Source organism: Struthio camelus, chromosome 4, assembly GCF_040807025.1.
Source record: "Struthio camelus isolate bStrCam1 chromosome 4, bStrCam1.hap1, whole genome shotgun sequence".
In the NCBI taxonomy this organism is placed as follows: domain Eukaryota; kingdom Metazoa; phylum Chordata; class Aves; order Struthioniformes; family Struthionidae; genus Struthio; species Struthio camelus.
Window position 1 is genome coordinate 33899317 of NC_090945.1, and position 23074 is coordinate 33922390.

The 23074-nt window shown below is 38.6% G+C and overlaps 1 protein-coding gene across 1 annotated transcript; it reads left to right on the forward strand.

Annotated features, from left to right (window-relative positions):
* Window positions 1-203: 203 nt before the first annotated feature.
* Window positions 204-23062, forward strand: USP38 (ubiquitin specific peptidase 38). Its single transcript, XM_068942141.1, has 10 exons — window positions 204-952; window positions 1793-1928; window positions 6056-6185; window positions 6431-6532; window positions 9347-9505; window positions 11134-11327; window positions 11956-12049; window positions 12500-12606; window positions 13694-15044; window positions 20082-23062. The coding sequence occupies exons 1-10, from the start codon at window positions 268-270 to the stop codon at window positions 20241-20243; spliced, it is 3120 nt and encodes a 1039-aa protein (XP_068798242.1). The 5' UTR covers window positions 204-267; the 3' UTR covers window positions 20244-23062.
* Window positions 23063-23074: the final 12 nt, after the last annotated feature.

Genomic DNA, 23074 nt, shown 5'->3' on the forward strand with positions numbered 1-23074 from the left:
GCGGGCGCTGCCGGCGTCGCGGCCCGGCTTCCTGTTTGCGGCGCTCCGCTTCCGGGTCGGCGCTCCATGGTTGCCGTGGGGGCCGCGGCGCTGCCCTAGGCGCGGCGCAGCAGCGGGGGTCGCTGCCCGGGCGAGGCCGGGGCCGGGGGCGGCACAGAGCGCCGGGGCGGGGGGAGAGAGGCGCGGGGAGGCGGCGGCGGCGGCCTCCGCCGCGGCCCGGGCCGCCCCGCCCGCCGCCGTCGCCGCCCGGCCGATGCGGCGGGCGCCATGGACAAGATCCTGGAGGGGCTGGTGAGCTCGTCGCACCCGCTGCCGCTGAAGCGGGTGATCGTGCGGCGGGTGGTGGAGTCGGCGGAGACGCCGCTGAGCCAGGCGCAGTGCCGCGCCATGTTCGCGCTGAGCACGCGGCTGGTGCTGCAGGGCCCCGACCCCTTCCAGCGGCAGGTGGGGCGGCAGGTGCTGGAGGCCTACGGCCGCTACCACCGCGCCGAGTTCGAGGCCTTCTTCGACCGCGGGCTCGTCCTGGGCCTCCTGCAGCGCGGCTACGGCCCGCTCAGCGGCCGCGACCCCGCCATCCTCGACTACATCCAGGCCGGGCTGCGCCTCATCATGAGCTGCCCCTCGGTGCTGGAGCTCTTCGAGCTGCTGCAGGTGGAGGCGCTGCGGCTGGTGTGCGAGCGGCCGGCGCCGCCGCTCTGCGCCCGCCTCTGCCAGCTGCTGGGCGACTTCCCGCAGTGCCTGCCCCGCGGCAGGAAGCTCTCGCTCGCCTTCTGCCAGCAGCTGGTGCGCAGCATCGCCCACTTCCAGAGCCAGGGCAGCGGCGAGGCCGAGCTGCGCCTCTACGTCTCGCAGGTGACGCAGGTGAGCGGGCTGCTGCGCAGCGTCTGGAAGGCCGAGCCCGACACGCTGCTGCCCTCCCTGCAGGAGCTCTTCGCCGTCATCTCCTCCGCCGGTGAGCGCCGGCCCGGCTGGGCCTCGCTGCTGCCGGGGGTGGGGGGGACGGGGGACGCGGAGCAGCGGCTTAAAACAAAACAAAACTCCAAACCCACCCCGAGGCGCCGGGGAATCGGCTTGGCGCGGCTCAGAGCCGTCGCTCGCTCTCGCTGGCCGGCCGCTGCTTTCTGGCAGTCGAGTAAGCGAAGCGGTTGGCCGCCTCGAAGTGAAAAGGCAGCCGGGGAACGGTGGCTCCTTTAGGATCTGCTGTATGCATGTGGGAGGTCTTCGTGTCGCGCTGCTTTCCGCGGTGTTCAGGAACAGAGGTTTCGGTGTCCCGCTAGGAAAGAGGAAAGCTCTTTCAGTGCCAGAAGTTACTCTTCCCTCCTCATCCCTCCAAAAGAACCCCTTAGGTCTCAGAGCAGTTCAGTCTACAAAGTTGGGCTCACATAAAGCACTACGTGAAACTTGTGCACTGTAGGAACAACTCATCTCCTGAGTCATTTGGGTGAGATCATAAGTTGGTCCTTTCTGACCTTAAAAATCCATGCATTCACTTATTCTTAGAATGAAAAAAGTCTCCCCATCCTTTTGGAGATGGAGGAGGAAATTGGCAGCCTGTGTCACATGGGTATTAGACCAATAAAAGAAGCTTGTAATTCAGCGCTCCTCATAGGCTTAATCCATTCAAATGTCATTTTTATCTGATGCTGGTACATGACAGTAGAATGTTATGTGTGGAATACACTCATTGCTTCAAAACTTCCCTGCTACACTGAAGTCCCAGGGTAGGAAACAATGTGCAGTTGCTTCTGTGGGGGTTTCTTTTTGTTTCTTAAAGCATGTCATGTTATTGTAGATACTTCATTTGAACCTTCTGTTGCACTGGCAAGTCTTGTGCAGCATATACCATTACAGATGATTACAGTACTCATCAGGAGCCTTACTACAGATCCAAACGTGAAAGATGCAAGCATGACTCAAGCTCTGTGCAGGTACTGGCCTTTACTGGAAAGGGGGAAGAGTCTGTTTTGTTGTTCTTGCCTTTTATGAAGTTATTTGTCACTTAGGTCTGTTTAAAAACAACAGTAACAACCACCTTTTAAAATGGCATTCTAAATGATGGTGTTTGGCATGTTAGGCTGAAATATTTCTGATGCTACAGCTGTTACCCGCCAGGTTTCGGTTTAAGGTTGCTGCCTTCATCGCTAATGTGGCTTCTTTCTCATGCTTTACTAGGGCAGAATGAAGAAGAGGACTAAATAGACACTTAGAGGAAACTAGCTGGGTTCCTGTCAGATCTCACGTGATGTTTAGATCTCCCACTTTGTGGGTGACACCTTAAACTAGGAAACATCGTTGGATTTATGATTGAGCTGGACACAAAGCCCTGTTCAGAAAAATCAATCCTTCTGCTTTTCCAAGAAGCAGAGTGGCTCACTCGCATGCTTGTCCCACCCATCATCATTATCTCCTCTGAAGAGAGAAGACAGCATTTTACTGATTTCTGCTTAGATATTTTTGACTCTTCAGTAGGATTCACAGGGGACTACCTCTCTTTCCATCTTCACTCAAGCCTCCAAAAGTTTGTTGGATGTTCTTGGAGTGTTAGAAGAAAGAGGAATGATATAAAAACAGTTGCATATCATGCTTCCTGTCACTAATCTAAACATTAGTGAACATCAAGAGTAATGTTGTTAAGAGACTGATTCAGGATTGCAAACTTGGTTATTATCTTAAGAAGTGTGGATAACACCGGACTTAGAAAAGTGACAATTGGAGAGACGCTCAGATCTTCTTGAAGTTTTTGGAATGTCGTCCCCCCCGCCCTAAGATCTGCAGAAAAAGCTCTTAGCACAAAAGGAGAGGAAAAAAGAGGAACACAGTTAAATAGGAGGCTTTTAGAAATCTGTCTTGTTTAGAAAGAAGTGCTTTTTTAACTGGAAAAAAAGTTTGCTGAATTATTTTCAAAGTATTCTTGTTTTTGAACTGCCTTCATGTGAGTGTAGTTAGGGGATATCTTAATGTAGTACTGACTCTTTTTTCTCACTGAAAACACTCATCTCATTTGCAGGAAATTGGAAAGCTGTATTTCATTTGAAAATATAATATTAATACTTCTCTTTAATTGTAGCGTATTATTTCAAGACCTGAGAAGAATCTGCTTGACTGAGCATATTTCAGCTAGTTTGTGTGCCCAGTCTAAAAAAATTCAGAGCCGGGAAGTTCAGGTGGATTTGTGCATAGTAATAACTTGCCAGTAATGTGCTAGTGGCTCAACTTTCATTTTAGTATAACTTTTAATATTTATGTTTACTATCTGCTTCAGCACAGTGTGATGGTATAATTGTAGTTTTAGAATGGCTTCTCTGTATGCCTCTGAAAGTAAGGCAGTGCTGAGCTTTGGGTATAACAGGAGCTGCTATCTTCAAATAAAAGCTGCCTCTTAATACTAGCTGTGGGGTGGGTTTTTTCCTCTCCTTTTGGGAAGGGCTGTGCAGTCTTACACGCCTTATGTCATTCAGTCTTTGAAGTGATGCGTGATTTGAAGAGCCTCTAGTTCTACTCCATGGAACTAACTTTTTAGTTACCTCTTGGTGTTTTTTTTTTTTTTTTTTGTGGATACTTTCTTGTCGATGCTTTATCCAATTTCTTTTCTGCTTTTTCTGCCTCTGGCCATCTTAGCAATATTTGCTCGTTCTCTTCTAGCTTTCTTATCATAAAGATGATAATGCCACTGGAATGTTTGGAGCACCACATAACAATGTTGTCATTGGGTTTGCATCATCCCCATGAGAGGCAGAGGTCAAGGTATCACAAGGCCTCGTGTTGAGAGTCACCAGAGCTTTGGAAACTGCAAATTAGAGGCCTCGTTACCTGGTTCCTAAGGATAACTTTCATGACATTGCAGAGCTTTCTAAAATTGAGCACGGATGAGTAAATCACTAGTTTAATAAATTGAATCTATTCAGCAGGGGGTTATATTATGCACAGGGTTGGTGTGAAAAGGGTACTTTTAAGCATCAGTGAGCTAATGCTGATTGCCTCAGCTGCCTCATGAAACCTTACCAGAAGCTTCAGTGAAGAAAAGCAGAAAGCTTGAATTTTTCCTGGGTCTTGTGACTGCTTTGAGGGTTAACTTTAGAGGTCTCGGAGGAAGTGGGTTGCTTGCATTCAGTATTGTAATGAGTATTGTTATGCTTGTTGGCATTCTGACCAAGTATCTTTGGTAAGGGAAACTGAAAATTTTGCTAAGAGAAACTCCAAACATGACCAGGCCCTTTGCCCTGTGGGTGAAGATATAAATAGATGTTAACTGGTGGGGGGGCATACCTAGTAGTCTGAAGGTTTTTTTATCTGAGGGATTTGTACCTGAGCTGTTAGGGTCTTTGACATGGCTAAGAAGAATTTCTACAAAATAAGTTTTTGTCTGAGGAAGTACAGATACAATTTTACTCTATCCAGAGATATGAGGAATTTTGTCCTTGGTTAGGCACGTATATGGGTAGCAGATCTGTTTGTCTTAGGGTGAAAGGAAGCTGCAGGTCTTCTCGGGGTCTTTAAGATTCTCTGAAACTGGTCAAACACAAAAGCATTCCCTTTGTTTTTAACATAGGGCATGATGATCATCTGTAATCTCTGCGTATTAAAAATGCAGTCGTTGATGACAGCAGAACAGGAGTTGAGCAAATAACTTGAAATGCAGAGAGGATCTAGTAGCTGAAATGTCCCAGTCTTCATCTGCCAGATCTCAGATTTGATGCCTCTTAGGATAGCCTTGAGAGTGCCCTGCAAATTCACCTCTGTTTACTCCACTGACTTTTCTACTTTTAAAAGCATCACCTGTACTTTTAAGAGCACAAATGGATTTAAGTATGGGAATTGTATATGTGTATCAATGCTATGGAGAATGAAACTTCTCCTTACAGTGCTAAACATACTGAAATGATAGCTGTTATCCTATTATTGACAATGTTGAGTTGTCTGAAAGAAACTATGAAGTCGCACAATGATGTTTAGCATTCTCCTACAGTTGCAAATCCAAACATTAAAAAGAGCTGTCCGCTTAAAGCAGTTTCATTCTATTTCTACTTGTTCCTTTTTGCTGCTGATAGCTGAAAACACAGTACTAAACATAAAGGCTCCACGTGTATAGTCTGAGGCAAGCTGCGTCCATGCAGCGTCTGCATTTGTCAGTACATTTCATGTTTTACTAAATAGGGTAGAAGCCTGTTAACTGAGGACAATTAAAGACAATCCTAGTTATTGGTGAGTAAAGTTCTTGGGGGAAAAAAATAAAACCTAAATTTCCTGTTTTAGCTGGCACTGCGTTATGATACCATCTGTGTCTTAGAATTTTACCAATATGCCTGTCTGCCTTAATTATCAGCTTAAGCTATGTGCTAATTCAGGATGGAAGGACTTTCTTTACAACCCTTTTTTCTGTGGTTCGTCTTTCACTATGTTTTTTTAGGCACTCCTTTTTTTTTTTTTTTTTTTCCCCCTTGGCTGTATTGAGATTCTTCTCTTTGGGGCACATGAAAACCACAGGGTGCTGATAGTATTAGATTTTTGTAACACCCGCTACAATATGTGTGTGCTAACCTGTAAGGCTATCATAGAAAAATTACTAGATTTTTGCCTTTTTAATGGAGAGTATTTTTCCAGGGATATACATAAACTTAATAGAGATTCAATTTTGATCTGGTTTGTAGTGTAAGCTGTAGGAGAAGGGGTTCCCAGGTACATGCGCTTTGTTTTGTCTTCACTAGTAAGTTTTTGCCACAAAACGAAAATCTATTAGCTTAATATCTGCAAAAACTGGATTAATGTTCTTAGATGATAAGAACATCTGATATTTAAGTATGTATGCTTACATATTTCAGTTTTTCTATTTACTTCCAATATATTAAATATATAATTGTTAATTATGTAGCTAAGTGAGATAAGATATAATCAAAATGATCTTAATGCTTTTCTAACATCCTTGCATTACTTTTTGTGAGTCTCTATGTAAGCAGTAGTTTAACTATTTGGGTAAGATGTATAGAATATTTTTTGTTGAGGTCAAGATAAATGGCATGTTATTATATATTTTTTTCCTTTTTGATTAATCTTTCAGAATGATTGACTGGTTGTCCTGGCCTCTGGCTCAGCATGTGGAAACATGGGTGATTGCACTGCTGAAAGGACTAGCCGCAGTCCAGAAATTTACCATCCTCATTGATGTCACTCTGCTTAAGATTGAATTGGTATGTCTGAAAAGAATATTTGAGATGGAGAGGAGGGAAGAGGGATTTGCAACAACTATGCAGTTGTGTGAACTCTTGTACTACAATATATTTACCTCATTATCCAGCATAGAAGGGTCAAAAATGTCTTACAGCTTTCAGTTTTATGTAATGATTCTGTCAGATTCAAATGGATCTGGATTTGGAATCTGTTTACCTTTTTATTAGAATTTCACTTTCTAGAATTTTTTGTTTTCCTTTTTTAGGTCTTTAATCGACTTTGGTTTCCTCTAGTGAGGCCTGGTGCCCTTGCTGTCCTTTCGCACATGTTACTTAGTTTCCAGCATTCTCCAGAGGCTTTTCATTTGGTAAGTTACTAAATAAATTGTTTTCAGTTCTTTGAAATGTGTTTGATGTGTAATTTCTAAAGTGGGTCTAAAGAGAAATAAAGGTGATGCACTTAGATTTCATGTTTGTTTCAAGGTTCCAGAATCAGATTTCTGTGGTTCACAGACCATTAGACTTTCTAACTTCCAGGTTCAGCCACGTAACCTGTAACTTGAAACAATGCCTTGTTCTTCTTGGTATGTACATAATTGTAGCAGTAGTATCTGGGGACCACAGTCCCATCTTTGACCACATACCTCTGGAAAGGCATTTTAGGTGGTGTGAAGTCTACAACTGAAATTGGGCTGTAGCTGGAATTTCAAGGAAAACTAACTGAGGAAAACTGATAACCAGTTATATCGTCTGTTACGTATTGCCCAGTCATTCTGAATAGGTGCATGAGACAAAGGAGTACTTCGCTTTGAAAGGTACACTATCTATGTTTTAACGTACAAATTGACAAACTGAAGAGTGCTATTTTTTATGGCCGCTCTTCAAAATGCAGTTCTAGATGCTAAATAGTTCTAAATTCAAAATGCAGTTTGTACATAACTAGGGTATCGTGATGATTCTTTAAATTAGTACAACAAGATGTATATAACACCTTCCCTGTTCTCAAACTCAGTGTTTAGATCTAAGTTACTTTTAGGTGGAATATGGATCTTTCAGACTTATCTGTAATAACAGCTTGACACACTGTTCCTCGAAGTTGCCTCAAAGGTTATTAGGCTTGAAGGGTTCTTAAATCATTTGCTTTGATTAATGTCAGAGTAATTGCCTTATGCCTGATTACAATGTTTTTTGATTTTTGTTATTTTTTAAATGACAGAAGTCTAGAGGTTCTCTGTCCTCCCTCTGCTTCCCCGATCTTGGCCTAGGATAGAAAACTGAATCACAAAGGAAATAGCCAAGTAGCCTTGAATATGCTCAAAATGTAAATATTTCATGTATTTACTCTCTTGCTTTTCTTCCCTATTCCTAAAAGAGACAAAACATTCATGTGAAAAATGTCAAATATGAGAACGACAGAAAATTTATTACACAAATAGGCATTTGCTTTCACAAGGAAAAAAAATCTATGATAGGCTGTGTGCAGTGTTGCCTAAACATCTGTCTTCAAAGCTTCATCATGACTGTTTTCCCTCTGTTTTAAAAAACCTTCTTCACTATCATTTTTGGGAATTACTGCTTTAATTTAGTTTCTTCTCTATCATATTCTCCTGTGCTTAAGCTACTTGTGTATTTTGTTATAATAAGCAGTCTAAATGTAGAATGGATAAATAGATATTTTGGTAATATAACTGAATTTATTTTGCAGTGTAACTAAGTCATCTTCATTCCTTATGCTTGAGTATCTTTACATGAATTACACTGTTACAAAGATAAGATGTTCTGTCTTGCACTTACAATGTTTAACTACCACAGTGTTGGTATATTAGAGTTCTGTGAAATTCTAAATTCTTTTGAAGTACAACATTTTAGTTCAGCCTCAGCTAAATGTGATATTTCTGTATACAAAGTGTAACTTTATCTTTTATGTAGTAGACTGTAAGAAAGAATTTGGCTCTTAATTTGAGAGAGCTGACCGCTTGTACTTTTTCTACTTGTCTGTCTACTCATGCTGGGTCTGTGCAAAGTTATCACCTCTTAGATCTGCTTTATACAGTTCTCGTTCCTGGAACTCAATAGTTCAGAAGAAAATACACTCATTGCTGTGTCCTCACTTTTGTAGAGTGAAAGGAGTCATTTAAATCACAGCTTTCACTATTGGCTCTGTAACACATTGAGGACTTGGGAATCTGGTATTTTCACTTTTAAACAATGGGCATCTTGCTAACCAAAAGAATAGGTTTTGTTTCTCTGGGATACAAAAACATTCCTTATACTTACAGCAAAACCAATATTTGAAGAAGTAGCGAGTGAGTATTTTTGAAGTGTATTAATGCTTGTCATAGGCATATGTTTCTAAAATTATGGTATCCTTATTTCTGATATATAGTTCATTTATTTATTACAGGAGAATTTGTGAGCTAACTTATGAGAAATGATTCCATCCATTTCTTCCAAAGTTAATATGTTTTAATCACTTAAACTGAAAAAGGCGTCTAAAGTATTTTCATTCACACTGAGAAGTCCCTACTCTTATGGCTTGCATTGGAATAACTCGGTATTTTTAAGACTAATATAAGTAAGTCTTATGCTGAAAAAAATTTAAAAATTACATTGCAAATAAATAGAGAAAATTGCATTGCAAAAAAATCGGAGAAGGGGGAAGAGGTTGGGTCAACATTACTACTTTAAACTGGACATAAAGCAAATGAATTGGCATAATCCCCAGATGATTCCACACCGTTCCTGTTTGTGTCTTTTTTGTTTAATTCAGAGAAAATTGCCGTCTTAGATGGCAGCCCTCACTAGGTGGAGCTCTGAGCCAGTTTGTCTCCTAAACTGAAATAGGATGAATATATTCATTAGCGGTGACACAGAAGTGAAGCGTTTGCAGTAATAACTCCAATAAGATGTGTACCTTAGACACTTGAGTGCTTAAAATTTTAACATTCAGTTTCTAAGTTCATAAAGTTCCAGAAGTTTATGGGCTGTTTGAAAGTTGTCATGGGTAAAGAATAATGCATGCTTTCTTGCCGTCTCTGTTCTCAACCATCTCTTATATGAGAATAAAAGTTCCCTGTCATTTGATATATGGAAAACAGTAAAGTTGTTGGTAGAAGAACAAAATTGGAGAAATGCAGTTGCTTTGTAACTCCCTTTTTTTTTTTTTTTTTCTCCCTGTCTAGATTGTCCCACATGTGGTTGGTTTGGTTCACTCCTTCAAAAGAGATGGGTTACCTTCCAGTACAGCTTTTTTGATGCAGCTGACTGAGTTGATTCACTGTATGATGTATCATTATTCAGGATTTCCAGAGCTCTATGAACCCATTCTGGAAGCTATTAAGGTATAATAAGAATACGAAGGCGGTGGGATTTTTTTGGTTCGTTTTGCTTTACGGATACGAAAGCTAGAATCCCATAGACCTGTGTTCTTTAGAACTTGCACTAGCAGAGCTAACCACATAATCTAATGTCAATTCTGTATTTGGAATATGCCAGAAGAACTGTCCTGAGTGTATTTCAGGAATCGTTACATTTGCTACATGAGATGATTATAGCAGGCTTTAAGAAAAGCCTGAATGACATCTTTCCTTAAAAACCTAATCTAATTTCTTCTGTTTTATGGAACTATGCATATATTTCTGCTAGTTTCTTTTTTCTAGCCATTTCATTTCAACCAACACTGGAAATTAACTTTTCAAAGTTGTTGTCTGTCCTGTTTGATGCAGCAAAATGAAGCAGTGGTTATTCAGACAGAAAAAGGCCCTAGATGCTTTTTTTCTGTGATCTTGCAGATAGTATATCTCCTGTTGAGTGATTTTTGGCTTATTATATTCATATCTTGCATTTCATCATTTGTTGTACTGAATGCTAGCAAACTCCTGAGTGACATAAATACTCCCAGCAATTTTTTATTCTGTGTCACTGTTATGATCCAGCTTCTTATTTAAGCTTGGAGCATTGATAGCATTGAAAAAAGATTAGCTGATGTTCTGCGGAGAACTCTGAATGATGTAACACAGAGTACGATATCTCTTAAACGCACAGAAATGTGTTGAACTCTTAAGATGGTGTCTAAGAGAACATGGCAAGTGTTAGTGGAAAGAAAGTAGGTAATGTGGGTAGAATAAGAAGGAGGGATTATGAAATCCTTAAAAGGTAAGGATTTGCTTTGCACCTTTTGGAGCTAGTTGAAGGGCAAGAAGAGAATATGGTCTAAAATATGGTCATTTGTCTAGCTCCAAAAGCCAAAAAAGCAGTGCATCTTAATACTGAAGTGAGTATTGCATGCTTCTATGGGTGACTACTCATATTGGCCTATACAAAATTCTGCATTTTTTTTCCAAAGAGATTAATTTTAAAATGCATAATACATGTTTTAAAAATACTCAGATAAAACTGCCTGTTTTCATAGCAGGGATATTGCAGTTAGATGTTTTGAGGCTTAAAAGAAAAACCTCATCTATTTCATTCTGAGTGTTTCCAAGTATTTTGGACTTTATTCTTGTTGTTCTTACATTTTGATTTGACAGAGAAGAAACGTCTTTATAGCAGAAGAGAGGATGCTCTCAGGGTCTATTAATGCATTACATTTGAGAGTCGTTTTTTGGTGGCAAAAAGGATTGCATGAATACACAGATCAAGGTGATCACGAACCCCTTCTATAATTTGAGAGTTGACAGAATCGGCCTTGAAAAAGAGTGTGTGCGTGCGTGTGTGTGTGGTTTTTCCCCCCCCCCCCACCCCTGGCCATAGTACATTGCGTTAGCCGTTGACTGGCCGGGCGTTTGTGCCCTGGTTATTTTCAAAGGCACTTGTGACATGTATCTTCTAGGCTAGCAGGGACAGCAAGAGCCTGAAGGAGAATGCGAGATGGCAGAGCAAGGGAGGATATAAAAGACTGCTGGATGGAAGTACCTATTATAAAAACAAATACAAAAACCTATTAAGTGTGTTAATGTTTCTCTTGTAGGAACTGCCCAAACCCAATGAAGAGAAGATTAAGTTGATTCTCAGTCAAAGTGCCTGGACTTCTCAATCCAGTTCTTTGCCATCTTGTTTGTCTAGACTTTCTGGAAAATCTGAAACTGGGAAGACTGGCCTAATTAATCTAGGAAATACTTGTTACATGAACAGTGTTATTCAGGCACTTTTTATGGCTACAGAGTAAGTCCTTTTTGCCAGCTGTTTTTATTGCAAATTAACTATTGCAGTAGTCTTGCTTTTCACAGAAGGTAAACAAAACATGTCCTGGGTCACTCAGCTTCCTAGCAAAACTTCATAAGGTTTCTTGGCACGTAGTTACTGATTGCTTTGTTAAAATCCAGCTCTATGGAACTGCAATTTTAGCCATAAGAAGTTTTGATCCTTTCTGTCCAGAGTGAAGAGATGCATGCATTGAACTAATGATTGCCTTTTAACGCTGAAAGTTTGATTTCTTCAGTGTCTAAAGCTTCAATAGCATGTCTTACTTCTAGGTCCCAGGCAAGTCTTTCTTTCCCTCATTGCTCCCTATAAACATTAACAGTGATGCTTTTGTAATCTGGAAGCTGTTGAAAAACAAACAAAAACCTTCTGTCCGTAGTCCCTTCTTTTGAATGTTTAAAGAAGAAATGTTTCTGCAATGCTAGTTCCTACTGTAAAGTAGTTTTGCACTTCTGCCCTAGAGCAGAATCCAGGCGTTGAAGGGAACTGAAATGTTTTGCTCTCCATCAACTTAAAGTAATTGTATTGGAATGATACTGCATTGTTGTTAGAAATCTATCAGGGGAAACTAATGTCCATGTCTTTTCAGTTTCAGGAGACACGTTTTATCTCTGAATCTAAATGGATGCAATTCACTAATGAGAAAGTTACAGCATCTTTTTGCATTTTTGGCTCATACCCAGGTATTTCAGTTTATTGCACCTGACTCAATATGTAAGCTGATACATATATGACGCTTCTGTTTTCTGCGATTAATACCAATACACCCATCGAAAAGGGCATGAGATGGTTCACCTTAAAAGTAAATCGGTACTAATAAAATATAGGTGTTTTTCCAAAGAAAGCATTTTAAGCTTGCCAGTAAGAACAGTAACAGCTACTAGGCATAATGTATGGCTTATGCTCGCTGCGCATTTAATATTTGCTGGCAGGATCCACAAAATTAATAGCTAATATCTATCATTCTTCTCCTATTCTTAAGTAGGAGTTTAAATGTTTGCATGTACCTTATGTCCCGTACAGTTTCTTTAGAATGATGTAGTTCAAAGTTCAGCTGTCAATATCAAGATAATATAAGCAATTTTTAAAGTAAAGTTGATGTGATATTGTCTGTTTATCCCTCACCCTAACAGAGGGAGGCATATGCTCCTAGAATTTTCTTTGAGGCGTCCAGACCACCGTGGTTTACTCCTCGATCTCAGCAGGATTGCTCAGAATATCTCCGGTTCCTGCTAGACAGGTACAGTTATGATGTTACTGGAACAGATTCACAGTCTTACCAAACTTTTAATTAGGAGCAGTTAACTAACAATTCCATTGTATGAGTGGGATTCAGGAATTCTAGGCCTGGCTCCTGACCATCTCTTATTTTCTGTATGGTCTGTGAACCACTCTTTTTTTTTTTTTGGTCCATTTTAATCTGTGGTAAAACCTGGACACCTACTTGTCTCAGTATCGTCCAAGGCAGGTTATAATGGTAATATTCCATTTTACAAACTTATACTTGGATGTTGGTTATGTTAGAGTCATGGTCCCATTGTGAAATTCATGTGGTTGCTGAAAACAGTTCAGTCAGGCATCTGGAATTTCATGTTGGTGTAGACACCTGTATTTCATATAGGTCAGGTAAGTCATGGAGAGACGCATGTGTTTATAGCTGGTTTAATATAAGATAAAATGCCAAAAATTATTAGTAGACCTCTTAATTTCAGCTTGCTGAGCATTTTGCTGAGACTTAGCTTAAGCAATATTGCTTTATGACACATTCTGCTTCTGGAAAAGTTTATCTCAGTAGTGAAATAGTGTCTTTTTTGTCTGATATCCCCCTTCTTTTTTGTTTTGTTTGTTTTTTTTCTTGATGTAGATTTAAGGTTCTTGGCTATAAAATTCTGACTTTTCCTTTTCCAAGGAAATGGTCTGGCGCAATGTAAATAGCTGCTTGTTCTCGTATGAAATCTGACGTACGGAACCAGTCAATTGGAGAACTGATTGTTAAGATAATATAAGGATATATAACAGAAGTGTTGTTTGTTAGTTGTTTTAAATACTTAAGGTTGCTCACAGTATTTCCATTGTGTTCTGTTATAGATAATGAAAGCCATGTAGAATGTCTGTGTGCTTCACCCATATGGTCTTTTGGATAGTACTGAACTATGAAGTTCAAATTGCTTACGTAAAAAATAACAAATCTCTCTTCTTTATGAAAGAAACTTCTAGCTGCTTAAACATCTATATACTTCAGTATAACTAGAAAAAAATCAAGTGGTGCAACAGTATTTATTTGGAAAATAGTACAGCTATTTGGATTTCTTTCTCTTTGTCTTCAGGCTGCATGAAGAAGAGAGAACCTTGAGAGCATTGTCATCAGCAAAGACTGCTGAAAGTGTAATGAATCAAGAGTCCCAGACACCAGAAATTGTCTATAAAGCCCAGCTGTTTGCTGAAGCACCTTGTACAGGAAGTGAAGAGAGAACTTTGATAGAGAAAATGTTTGGAGGAAAACTCAAGACTAGTATTTGCTGTTTAAACTGCAAAAGTACTTCTCAAAAGGAAGAAGCTTTCACAGATCTCTCTCTGGCTTTCTGTCCTCCAACTTCCTTGCAGAATCTTGGCCCAAAATGTATGGAACATTCTGAAATGAAAGACGATTATGTGGTGCAAAGTAGTATTTTAGCATCCAGTGCTGCTGAAGAAACAGCTCTTGGTAATTTGGAAGTAAATGGTGGATGTGACACAATTATGAATGAAGGAACCATAAACAATTTTTCTACTGAGCCAAACTCTGAGAATACTACAAATTCTGAACTCAACAAAGTGCAAGATAATAGGGATATATCTCAGAGACTAGTAGGTAAAAATACTCCATCAGTCACAGACTTACTGAATTATTTTCTGGCACCCGAGATCCTCAGTGGAGACAACAAGTATTATTGTGAAAAGTGTGCCTCTCTACAGAACGCTGAGAAAACTATGCAAATCATTGAGGAACCTGAATACCTCATTCTCACTCTTCTGAGATTTTCCTATGATCCAAAGTGTCATATAAGGCGCAAAATTTTGGACAATGTGTCTCTGCCACTTGTTTTGGAACTGCCAGTCAAAAGAGCAACATCCCCTCTGGCTGTAGTTTCAGGAGCTTGGTCTGTTGATGTTGAGATTTCTGATATTGGAGAAAATCTTGCTAAAAAACTGAAGCCCTCAGGTGCTGATGAAGTGACCTGCCCACAGCTGGTGCCCTACATGTTAAGCTCTGTGGTAGTGCACTCTGGTGTATCCTCTGAAAGTGGACATTACTATTCTTATGCTAGAAATGTAACTGGTTCAGGGCCCTCAGGACTGTGCCCCCAGTCTAAAGCTCTGTCTTTAGTTTCTCCGCAGAATAACTTGTTGGCAGAGGAGAGTCCTTGTACTGTTGTAGAAAATGAGTTAGACACTGAGATGCCAAAAGAATGGTTTCTGTTCAATGACAGCAGAGTGACATTTACCTCATTTCAGTCAGTCCAGAAAATTACCAGTAGATTTCCAAAGGATACTGCTTATGTTCTGTTTTACAAAAAACAGAGTAACACCTGTGGCTTCAGCACCAATTCAGCAAACGGACTCTGGGTGAATGGAGACCCTCCCCTACAAAAAGATCTCATGGATGCAATTACAAAAGATAACAAACTATACTTGCAGGTAAGATGGGAATAGTATGTGAAGCGTGACCTCCTTTAAACTGGAAGAGACAGTTTAAAAAAGAAAAATGTAGTTTTTTAAATGTTTCAGTATATTAATCTTGCAAATCACAAATCCTGCTTCCCTTTTGGTCATGCTAGACAGGTTCCATAGTAAGGTTAATCATAGCTGTTACTGTTAGATGGGAAGCGTAAGAGAAATATGGTTGAAACTTCGGTCTATTTAAAAAAATTTTTTTTAAGTGGAGATGCTCAAGTTGGTCCTTTGACCAGTTGAAAAGCCTGTTCTGCATAGAATTATAAACTGCTAGTTTTCTCTTCCATTGCTTTTCCTAAATTTAGCTAGAAGTAGCTGAAGTATATTAAATACTTCTTAGCAGCGTTCTCGTCAGCTCGTTTTAACTTGCGAGTGACATTTGTAAAACTGTGATAGAATTGCTGAAGTTTAAGACCAGGTGCTAGAGTCGGCTTTTCCGTCCCTGCCTGTGCTGGCTTCCTCCTTGGGCTAGTGTTGCCAGCCTCACATCCCCTGGGCTTCCTGAGAATACTGCTGTTTACCTAGGTGCAGTCACCTCTTAGACTGCTGATACAAAGGACATGGCTCTCCACCTTAAAATATGGTTTGTTTTGAGCCTTGCTGCTGTGTTCAGGCTGTGTAACAATGAAGTTGTGTTTTACTGAATGTTTTTGATGGGTTAAGCTGTTCCTGTAAGAGTTCCAGAGTTTAGGCATACTCAAATTGGAAAAGATAGAACTAAGTACAAATTCGAAAAGAACAGCTAAATCCTGCTGTGAAAATCTCTTATGATAGCTGCAGGTATTTCACAGATGTAGAGAACTGCGTTTAAATTGCAACTTGTTTTCTGCTATTTACAAACTTTGTGGTTAAAAAAAAGATGGTTAGGACATAAATGCTTTATATGCCACCTCTCCTCTGTATTGTACAGGGTAGTAAAAAAAAAAAAAAAAAAGAAAAAGGTGTCTTTAACAGCAATCTCTAACTGTAACATTTTGCAGTCAGAATTGCTGTGACTTCCATAAACATGTGAATGCTTTAATTGCCAAGTTACAAACTTTAAGCAAACTTTTTTAAAATTTTAGGTATGTCATTACAACAGCATCTAGGCAGTTGAATGCTTAAAGAAAACTAATTTTAAGAGTATGAAATAGAAAAAAGTAGTATAACAGCTTCTGTGATATTGTAAACTTTTTTTAATATAAAGCCAAACATTGAACAGAGGAGCAGTGTTATCCATACAGAATATGAAGTGCAGTAACTACTCCTGGTTGTATATTTTTCCTGTTGAATCCTGTTCTTGTAGTCACATATGCTAATGTTATCAACAGGGTAGGTGAGTGTTTGAAATCTGAAGTGTTAGCTTTATGGAGTGCCATAAAGCTCATTATCAGGATGCTGAGAAAAGAATCATCAGTTAAGTAGAGTTATTCTGAAATATGGTTTGCTGAATTAACTTTTTAAAGACCAATTTGGGTCAATTTTTGGAATACAGTAGAAAGTTAATTATCTAGGCTTTTTTGAATATTGCTATACACCTGGAACTAGTGAAAACTCAATATGATTTTAAAAAACTGAGTCATATGGTGAATATATACCAAGAAGTCACTTCTTGATAATGTCCCAAACTAAAACTTTCTCTACAGACTATTTAGCCAAAATTATATAAAGCACATAAAATCAGTTTCTTTGATAGCTTACAAGTGAAAGCCAAGTTAGTAGTTTTCTTGAAAACTTTTCCCTTACAGTTTAAAAACAACAACAAAAATACCCACAAGCAAATATAATCTCCTTAAAAGGAAAAAAAAACTATTCTCAAAGCAAATTTTTTCACTTACCATATTTTTTAATTTTTCTGGGATTATCTGATATTGTTCTCTTCCATATTGGTACTGATGAGATCCTGTCCTTATCTTAAATGACTGCTTAGAAATGCTCAATTATCCCCTTTCTCCCATTTATTCCAATACTGTGATTTACTGAATTAGGTTTTTGTGAACACTTTATTATTGTCTAAACTATCTTTTTTACTTACGTTAACATATCTTTCTGTCCTGAGAAAGCCTTTAATTTTTAAGAGAAATTTAAAGTCAATTGCTCTTATTTTACTACTGTATACCCATTTACCATATGGTAAACTAAAATATTTTCATTTTAAATATAACTTGAAATGTGGGTAGTTTTTACTTCCGTTAAAACAAATTAAAAATCATATTTTGGGAGCAAGTGGAAAGCGGGGGGTAATGCTCCCCATTTTTTTTCAGTCCAGCGAACTGCACTGACTGTCAAGTTTTACTGATCTTATCTGGAGTATTTGTCAGGAGATAAGTGTAAGCCACTTAAACATTCAGTGTTTCCCTTGTATAAAAACAAGGATACTTTTTGTAAAATGGCACTGTTGCATGTTATACCAGAACCACTTAATACAGGTTAATATTAAGAGAATGTTGCCTTGAGAGAAGAAAATGTGCTCTTTTAGCAGAAAATGCTGAACAGGAATGAAATATGGGAAATCAAAACCTACTAAGCAATTGCATTTTTAGCATTGAAGACACTAGGGTATTTTTTCTAAACACTTATATTCTGTCAAGAGGTGTTGATAACTGATAATTTGCCTTTTTTCCTGTATTTCTTTTGTGTGCGCACATACATTGTGTATATATAGTATCTTCTAATTATTATACTAAATGTTTTGCACACGGTAGCAGTGAAGCTAAGATCATGAGGGAGGCTTGTCCTATTCTCAGTGCATTATGGCTGCTACTAAACAGTATGTTTTAAGTAGTTGCTAAAGCTGTATTTACAACTCATTTACGTTCTGTACTGTATATGATGCGCTCATGTGATGGCTCCAGAGCTCTAGGAGAGTCATCCATTGTATGTAAATTGTGGAAGATCCTGTGGTGTTGCTGTTCATAGTAGTGCTTCTCAGGAAGTGCTCCTTGTGTTTCCTCTTGGTAAGGAAGCCTAGTCATAACTGAACTACCTTACTGTTACTTACAGTATTGTTAAAGATACTGAATATAAAACATAAATGGAATAACTAGGTGTATTACCTGTGCCAAACACTCATGTGGTAAAACAAATCAACATGTATCAATGTTTCTAGCTGAACTGGGCAAAAAATTCTTAGGTGTGCTCTTTTTGGCTACAGTTTTTAGACTTTTTTTTTTAATATAGAGTAATCTGCAAACTTACTCCTGACACTTGCATTCTTTTGTAATATAGTTTGCTAGGTAAAACTCAACCGCTGAAGTTGAAAAGGCCTGCAGTTGCTAGAAAACAGTTCTCTAGAGGGAAAGAAGTAGGGGTGGTAGTAAGGAAGGCTCCATTTTTCATTTGATTCTTTGCTATATTAAAACAAACACTTTCTAAAATATTAAAAAAAAAAAGATGAGGTATCATATAGTGATTCTTCCACTCTACTGTTTTTGAGAATAAATTCTGTTCTAAGCTAAAAACCTTTGCACCATAGTTTTTCAACTAAACAATGTATTTACACAAAAAATTATGTTGGATTCTGGTACTATAAGCAAGTTCTTCATATTCCTTTGGTATCTCTGGTAAATCTAGTCTTTGACATGTCTTTTAGTTAACAGATACATTACATAAGGATTCACATATTGCTGCAGATGGCATAATACACTTCTTTCAGGGACATGGCCAGTGTACCTGCATAGGCAGTGTCCTCCAAATATGCATGTATTTTTTTTTATTTTAGAGTCAAGTATGCAGTTCAGTGCTTAGAGTTATATAACTTCAGACTTTGGCTATGTTCTTTTAAGAAGCTAGAGTAATTTAAACCCACAAGTAATATTTTTAGCACATGTGAAAGTACATTGGACAGGACTAAGTCTAGGGATGTCATTGTAGAGTAACACAAGCAATCTTCCAGTTTCTGTCCATGTTCCTTGCTTTCACCAGGAGGTGGAGAAGAAAAGGAACAACTCAGGGCAACCTATGTAGTAGTTGCTAAATCCCAGTTAACGCTTCCTCCCCTTGCCTTTAGGAGGTATGCAGTGACTAACAGTCATGTGAAGAAGGGTGTCAGTATGATCCTTAGCACCTAAATACTTTTTGATTTTCTTTTCTAAAGAAAGGACGCTTGTGCAGTTCTGCTTTCTGTCTTCCCTCCCTTAACTTTTGAACTTGTTGGCCAATTTGAGACGGGAGTATTTGAAAATTACTGTAAGGCTTGTGAAATTGCCTAGTCAGAAAGAAAATAGTGTACCATATGTGTATGATACACATAGTGTATCCCCTATCCCATGAGAAGAAAGCCAGCATTCTTCCCTTTATTAGACATCTAAGAAGCTGTAGAGGAGAGGGAAATTGGCAGGAGGCTGTGCTTCCTTGCTTCTGCTACTCGGAGGTACTTTCTCCTTGGGCTTTCTAGCAGCTGGTTCCAATTTTTATGGAGTATTTGAGACTTCCTGAGCCTTACTAATGTTAAAACAGTGTTAGCATAGCAATAACACTGGAATGTTAACGGGCAATAATGAAGGGAAACTAAATAGCTTGTTCACCTTTTTGCCTTTTATCTGAGTGTGTTGTTACCCTATGCAGTTGTTTCAGTAAAATAAAATAGTGGCTTTTAAATAACTAACATTGGTTCAGTGGTCTTGCCTTTTGGTTTGACTACCAAGAAAAAGGGCATCCTAAAAAATATTAGGATGAAATTTCATGTGACGCTTATATCAAAATCTAATGTTTCATTAGCTTTTGCTCAATAATCTAATCCTTTAGTAATATCACATGTTGCTATGAAACACAGTTTCAGCATAAATTTAAAACAGATTTTAATTATGATTCACATATACACCTTCTGACTTTGGGTAAAGCTGTACATCTCAGACAGGCTGTGGATGTTGAGTTTGACCTGAAGTTCAACAAAGGAGCCGTTCTGATGTAAGAGTCCAGAAGCTAGTGATGTTGCTTTTAAGGCTGTTTTTAAATTTACTGGAAGTAAGCTGTTTTTAGGACTTGGGATTTTTTCTTATTGTCTGTATTCTTTAATTTCAGGAGCAAGAGCTTAGTGCTCGAACACAGGCACTTCAAGCTGCCTCAGCCTCATGCTCTTTCCGACCCAATGGATTTGATGACAACGATCCCCCGGGAAGTTGTGGGCCGACAGGTGGAGGGGGCGGCGGGGGGTTCAGTACTGTTGGTAGATTGGTCTTTTGACTCTGAAGACAACCTGGAATACACTGGTTCCGAAGCAGCTTGTTACTGCTGAGGACAATTAAAATATTGAACTTTGTCAAATATTGTACCATGTTTTGAGACTTGATCCTTGTTCAATAACAAATGTTGGGGGGGTTGGATTTTTTTGTTTTATTTGAAATAAATAAGTGCATCATGGAAAAAAACTACCTCTTAAAAATTCAGTTGCTTTTATAGTAAGATACACTTGCCCAAAAGAGAGAAATGAAGATTTTTGAGTAGTTTCTAATGACACTGCATTAAATTAAACAAATGCACTTACATCAGTTTGTATCATCCCTATCCACTGAATGAAGACAGCTCATTTATTTGCTCTGACAGTGTTGCTTTGTGTGGAAATCCTTTCAGGTGGGCTGAAATGACATTCATAGTCTCCTACTCCATTTTTTAAATCTGGTACCTTTAAGGATTTCCAGAGATGATGCAATCTTATAATGAAGGCAATAACTTAAAATGTGACACGGAACTGCTTTCCAGAATAAAAAATATTCAAATTCAATATATTTCCAGTATAAATGTAAAGAACAAAAAATAATTTATAAATGTTTGCAAATCATTTTCCAAAAAAATGCATGTTCTGTAGGAGCAATGTTTTTAAATAGAAATTGTTAACTTTGTAGCATTTTTAATTGTTTTGAGGATTTTAAAATGATTTCAGGGAGTACATCTGTTGTGTATTGAAAGGAAGAGATTCTGTATGTGCCTTGCAGTACTGTAACTTAAACCTTTTGAGGCTGCAGAAAGGAGGAAACTGTTAGTAATCAATTTTGTGTTGTCAGTGTTAGGAATCAATACATTTTTGGAAAGCTAGCAGGTTTCCAGAAGTAAAACCTGGTAGTTGTCCATTATTTTTGATTCAAATAAATCTAGTGATCTATAACCTACCTGGCCTGCTTTGCTAAGAAAAAAAGCTGGTCATAGGTACTAAGCCATATTTGCAAAAAGACAAATAGGCTACCTGTATTGATTCTAGCTGAGGATCTATGCTCTTAAGTCCTTTGAAGTTCTTGCATAAAAATCCTCATTCAAGACCAGTGAGTTAAGCACCATGTTGCTTGTATGCCTTCTGATTTTGCTTGTAGTGAGAAACTTATGGTGTGTTCAACTGTTAACCATCTCTGGAAGATCAAAATGATCTTGTCTATGGAGCAATGTTTGCTTGTTTATTAAGCTGACAGGTTTTAGTCTTGGCAGAAATAGAAACTTCGTGTTTTGGAAGTGCAATGATGATAACAAGTAAAGGAGTTACACTGTTGAATCTAGCGATTAATCTTTAACTTGAATATCATCTTCTAGTGAAGTGTAACTTTATTTAAAGTATTTTTACAAAGTCCTCCACTGTTTTGGTGTGTTTTTTAAATATTGCTAAGTGGCAAAGTGCATCCTTACAAAGCATGCAAACCATAGCTTCACGGTGCAAAATAAAGAGATTTCTCAGAAAATTCCTTTAAAATGCAGAAAACGGGTTGAGAAAATGTAACCTTGTTCATATGGTATCAAATACATGGACTATAGTCTGAAAAGTAACTTAGCTTTAGAATTGTTTTTACATTAATACTTAAGCTATGTGATTTGCTTTGCTTGTATGTTCAGACCTTTTTACTGCTCAAGAAAGTTAGAACAGCTTTTTCTTTCTTCTTGTTTTTCTCACTCTTTTATTTTTATCGCTTCCCAACTTTGTTTTGACAGTTCATAGTACCTTGACCTATGCTTTCATTGCCTTTTCAGTTCTAGGTCTCTGAATCAGATGTTCAGCTGTGGAAATTTGGAATCTTAGGAGACTAGCATGAAGAACAATCTCATGTCATTTGCTTGGATGAGGTCTTTTTGAAAGCTCACTTTGCCTTGAGATTCTGTAATTTTCAGAGTAAGATGGGGTTTTTTTATTTCTTTTGGGGCTTCTCTGCCAGATAACTCTGGTTTTAAAATGTTTTTATGGTAAGTTTTATTTGGCTTTTCTTCCCAAGTTATGGGAAGAACGCACCAAAAAGCAGTCTAGTTCTTGCATTGTAATGGGAATATTTTGTTTCTCTGTATCACTTTAGTGTTCATTTTAAAACACCAAAAGTAGAAGGAGGAGGAACTGTTTTTACTCTATATGAAATCACAATTTTTGTAAAGGTCAGTTTTGTTTTTCTGTTTGCGCAGTAAAAATACAAATTATGTAGCCTACCAAAAAAAAATAACTTGCGGTATGAGTTTGTATACCTCTTGTGCTATACCTATTTTGTGAGCTTTTAGAAAGCTTTCTGCACCCTTGTTTGCTTGTTCTAAATTTGGTATTAAATATGGAAATTTTATATCAGAGTAATGCCAATAGGGTTGGATCTAGTTAAGTGTAAAATGAAGGTATGTCTCAGACTGAAAATATCTTGTTGTTTTTTTCCCTTGTTGACTTCTGTTGACCCAGTTATTTTGGGTGGAATACCTATTTGCAAGCCTGCCAGCTGACTTGAAAACCATTGTAAACAGATTCATGCTTGAGGTGGAAATGTTTACTAAAGCCAGTGAAAGCAGAGGAGTAATCACACTCAAAATGTACCCTTTCTTTCATCATTTCACATGAAATAGTAATGGTATTGCATGTTCCTGTCTTCTGGACCTAGTCAGTATCAGTGGGGGATCGATGTACATATCATACTTCAATTTCTGCCACCTGTGAATGAATGTTGTATGGTTGGTTTTTGTTTGACCTTTCTGGCTCCATTCTCAGTTTGTTTTCCATCTAACTTGAATCAGTAGGAGGATACAAAATACATTACACCGTTTCTGAAGCTTAACATTTTTCTTGT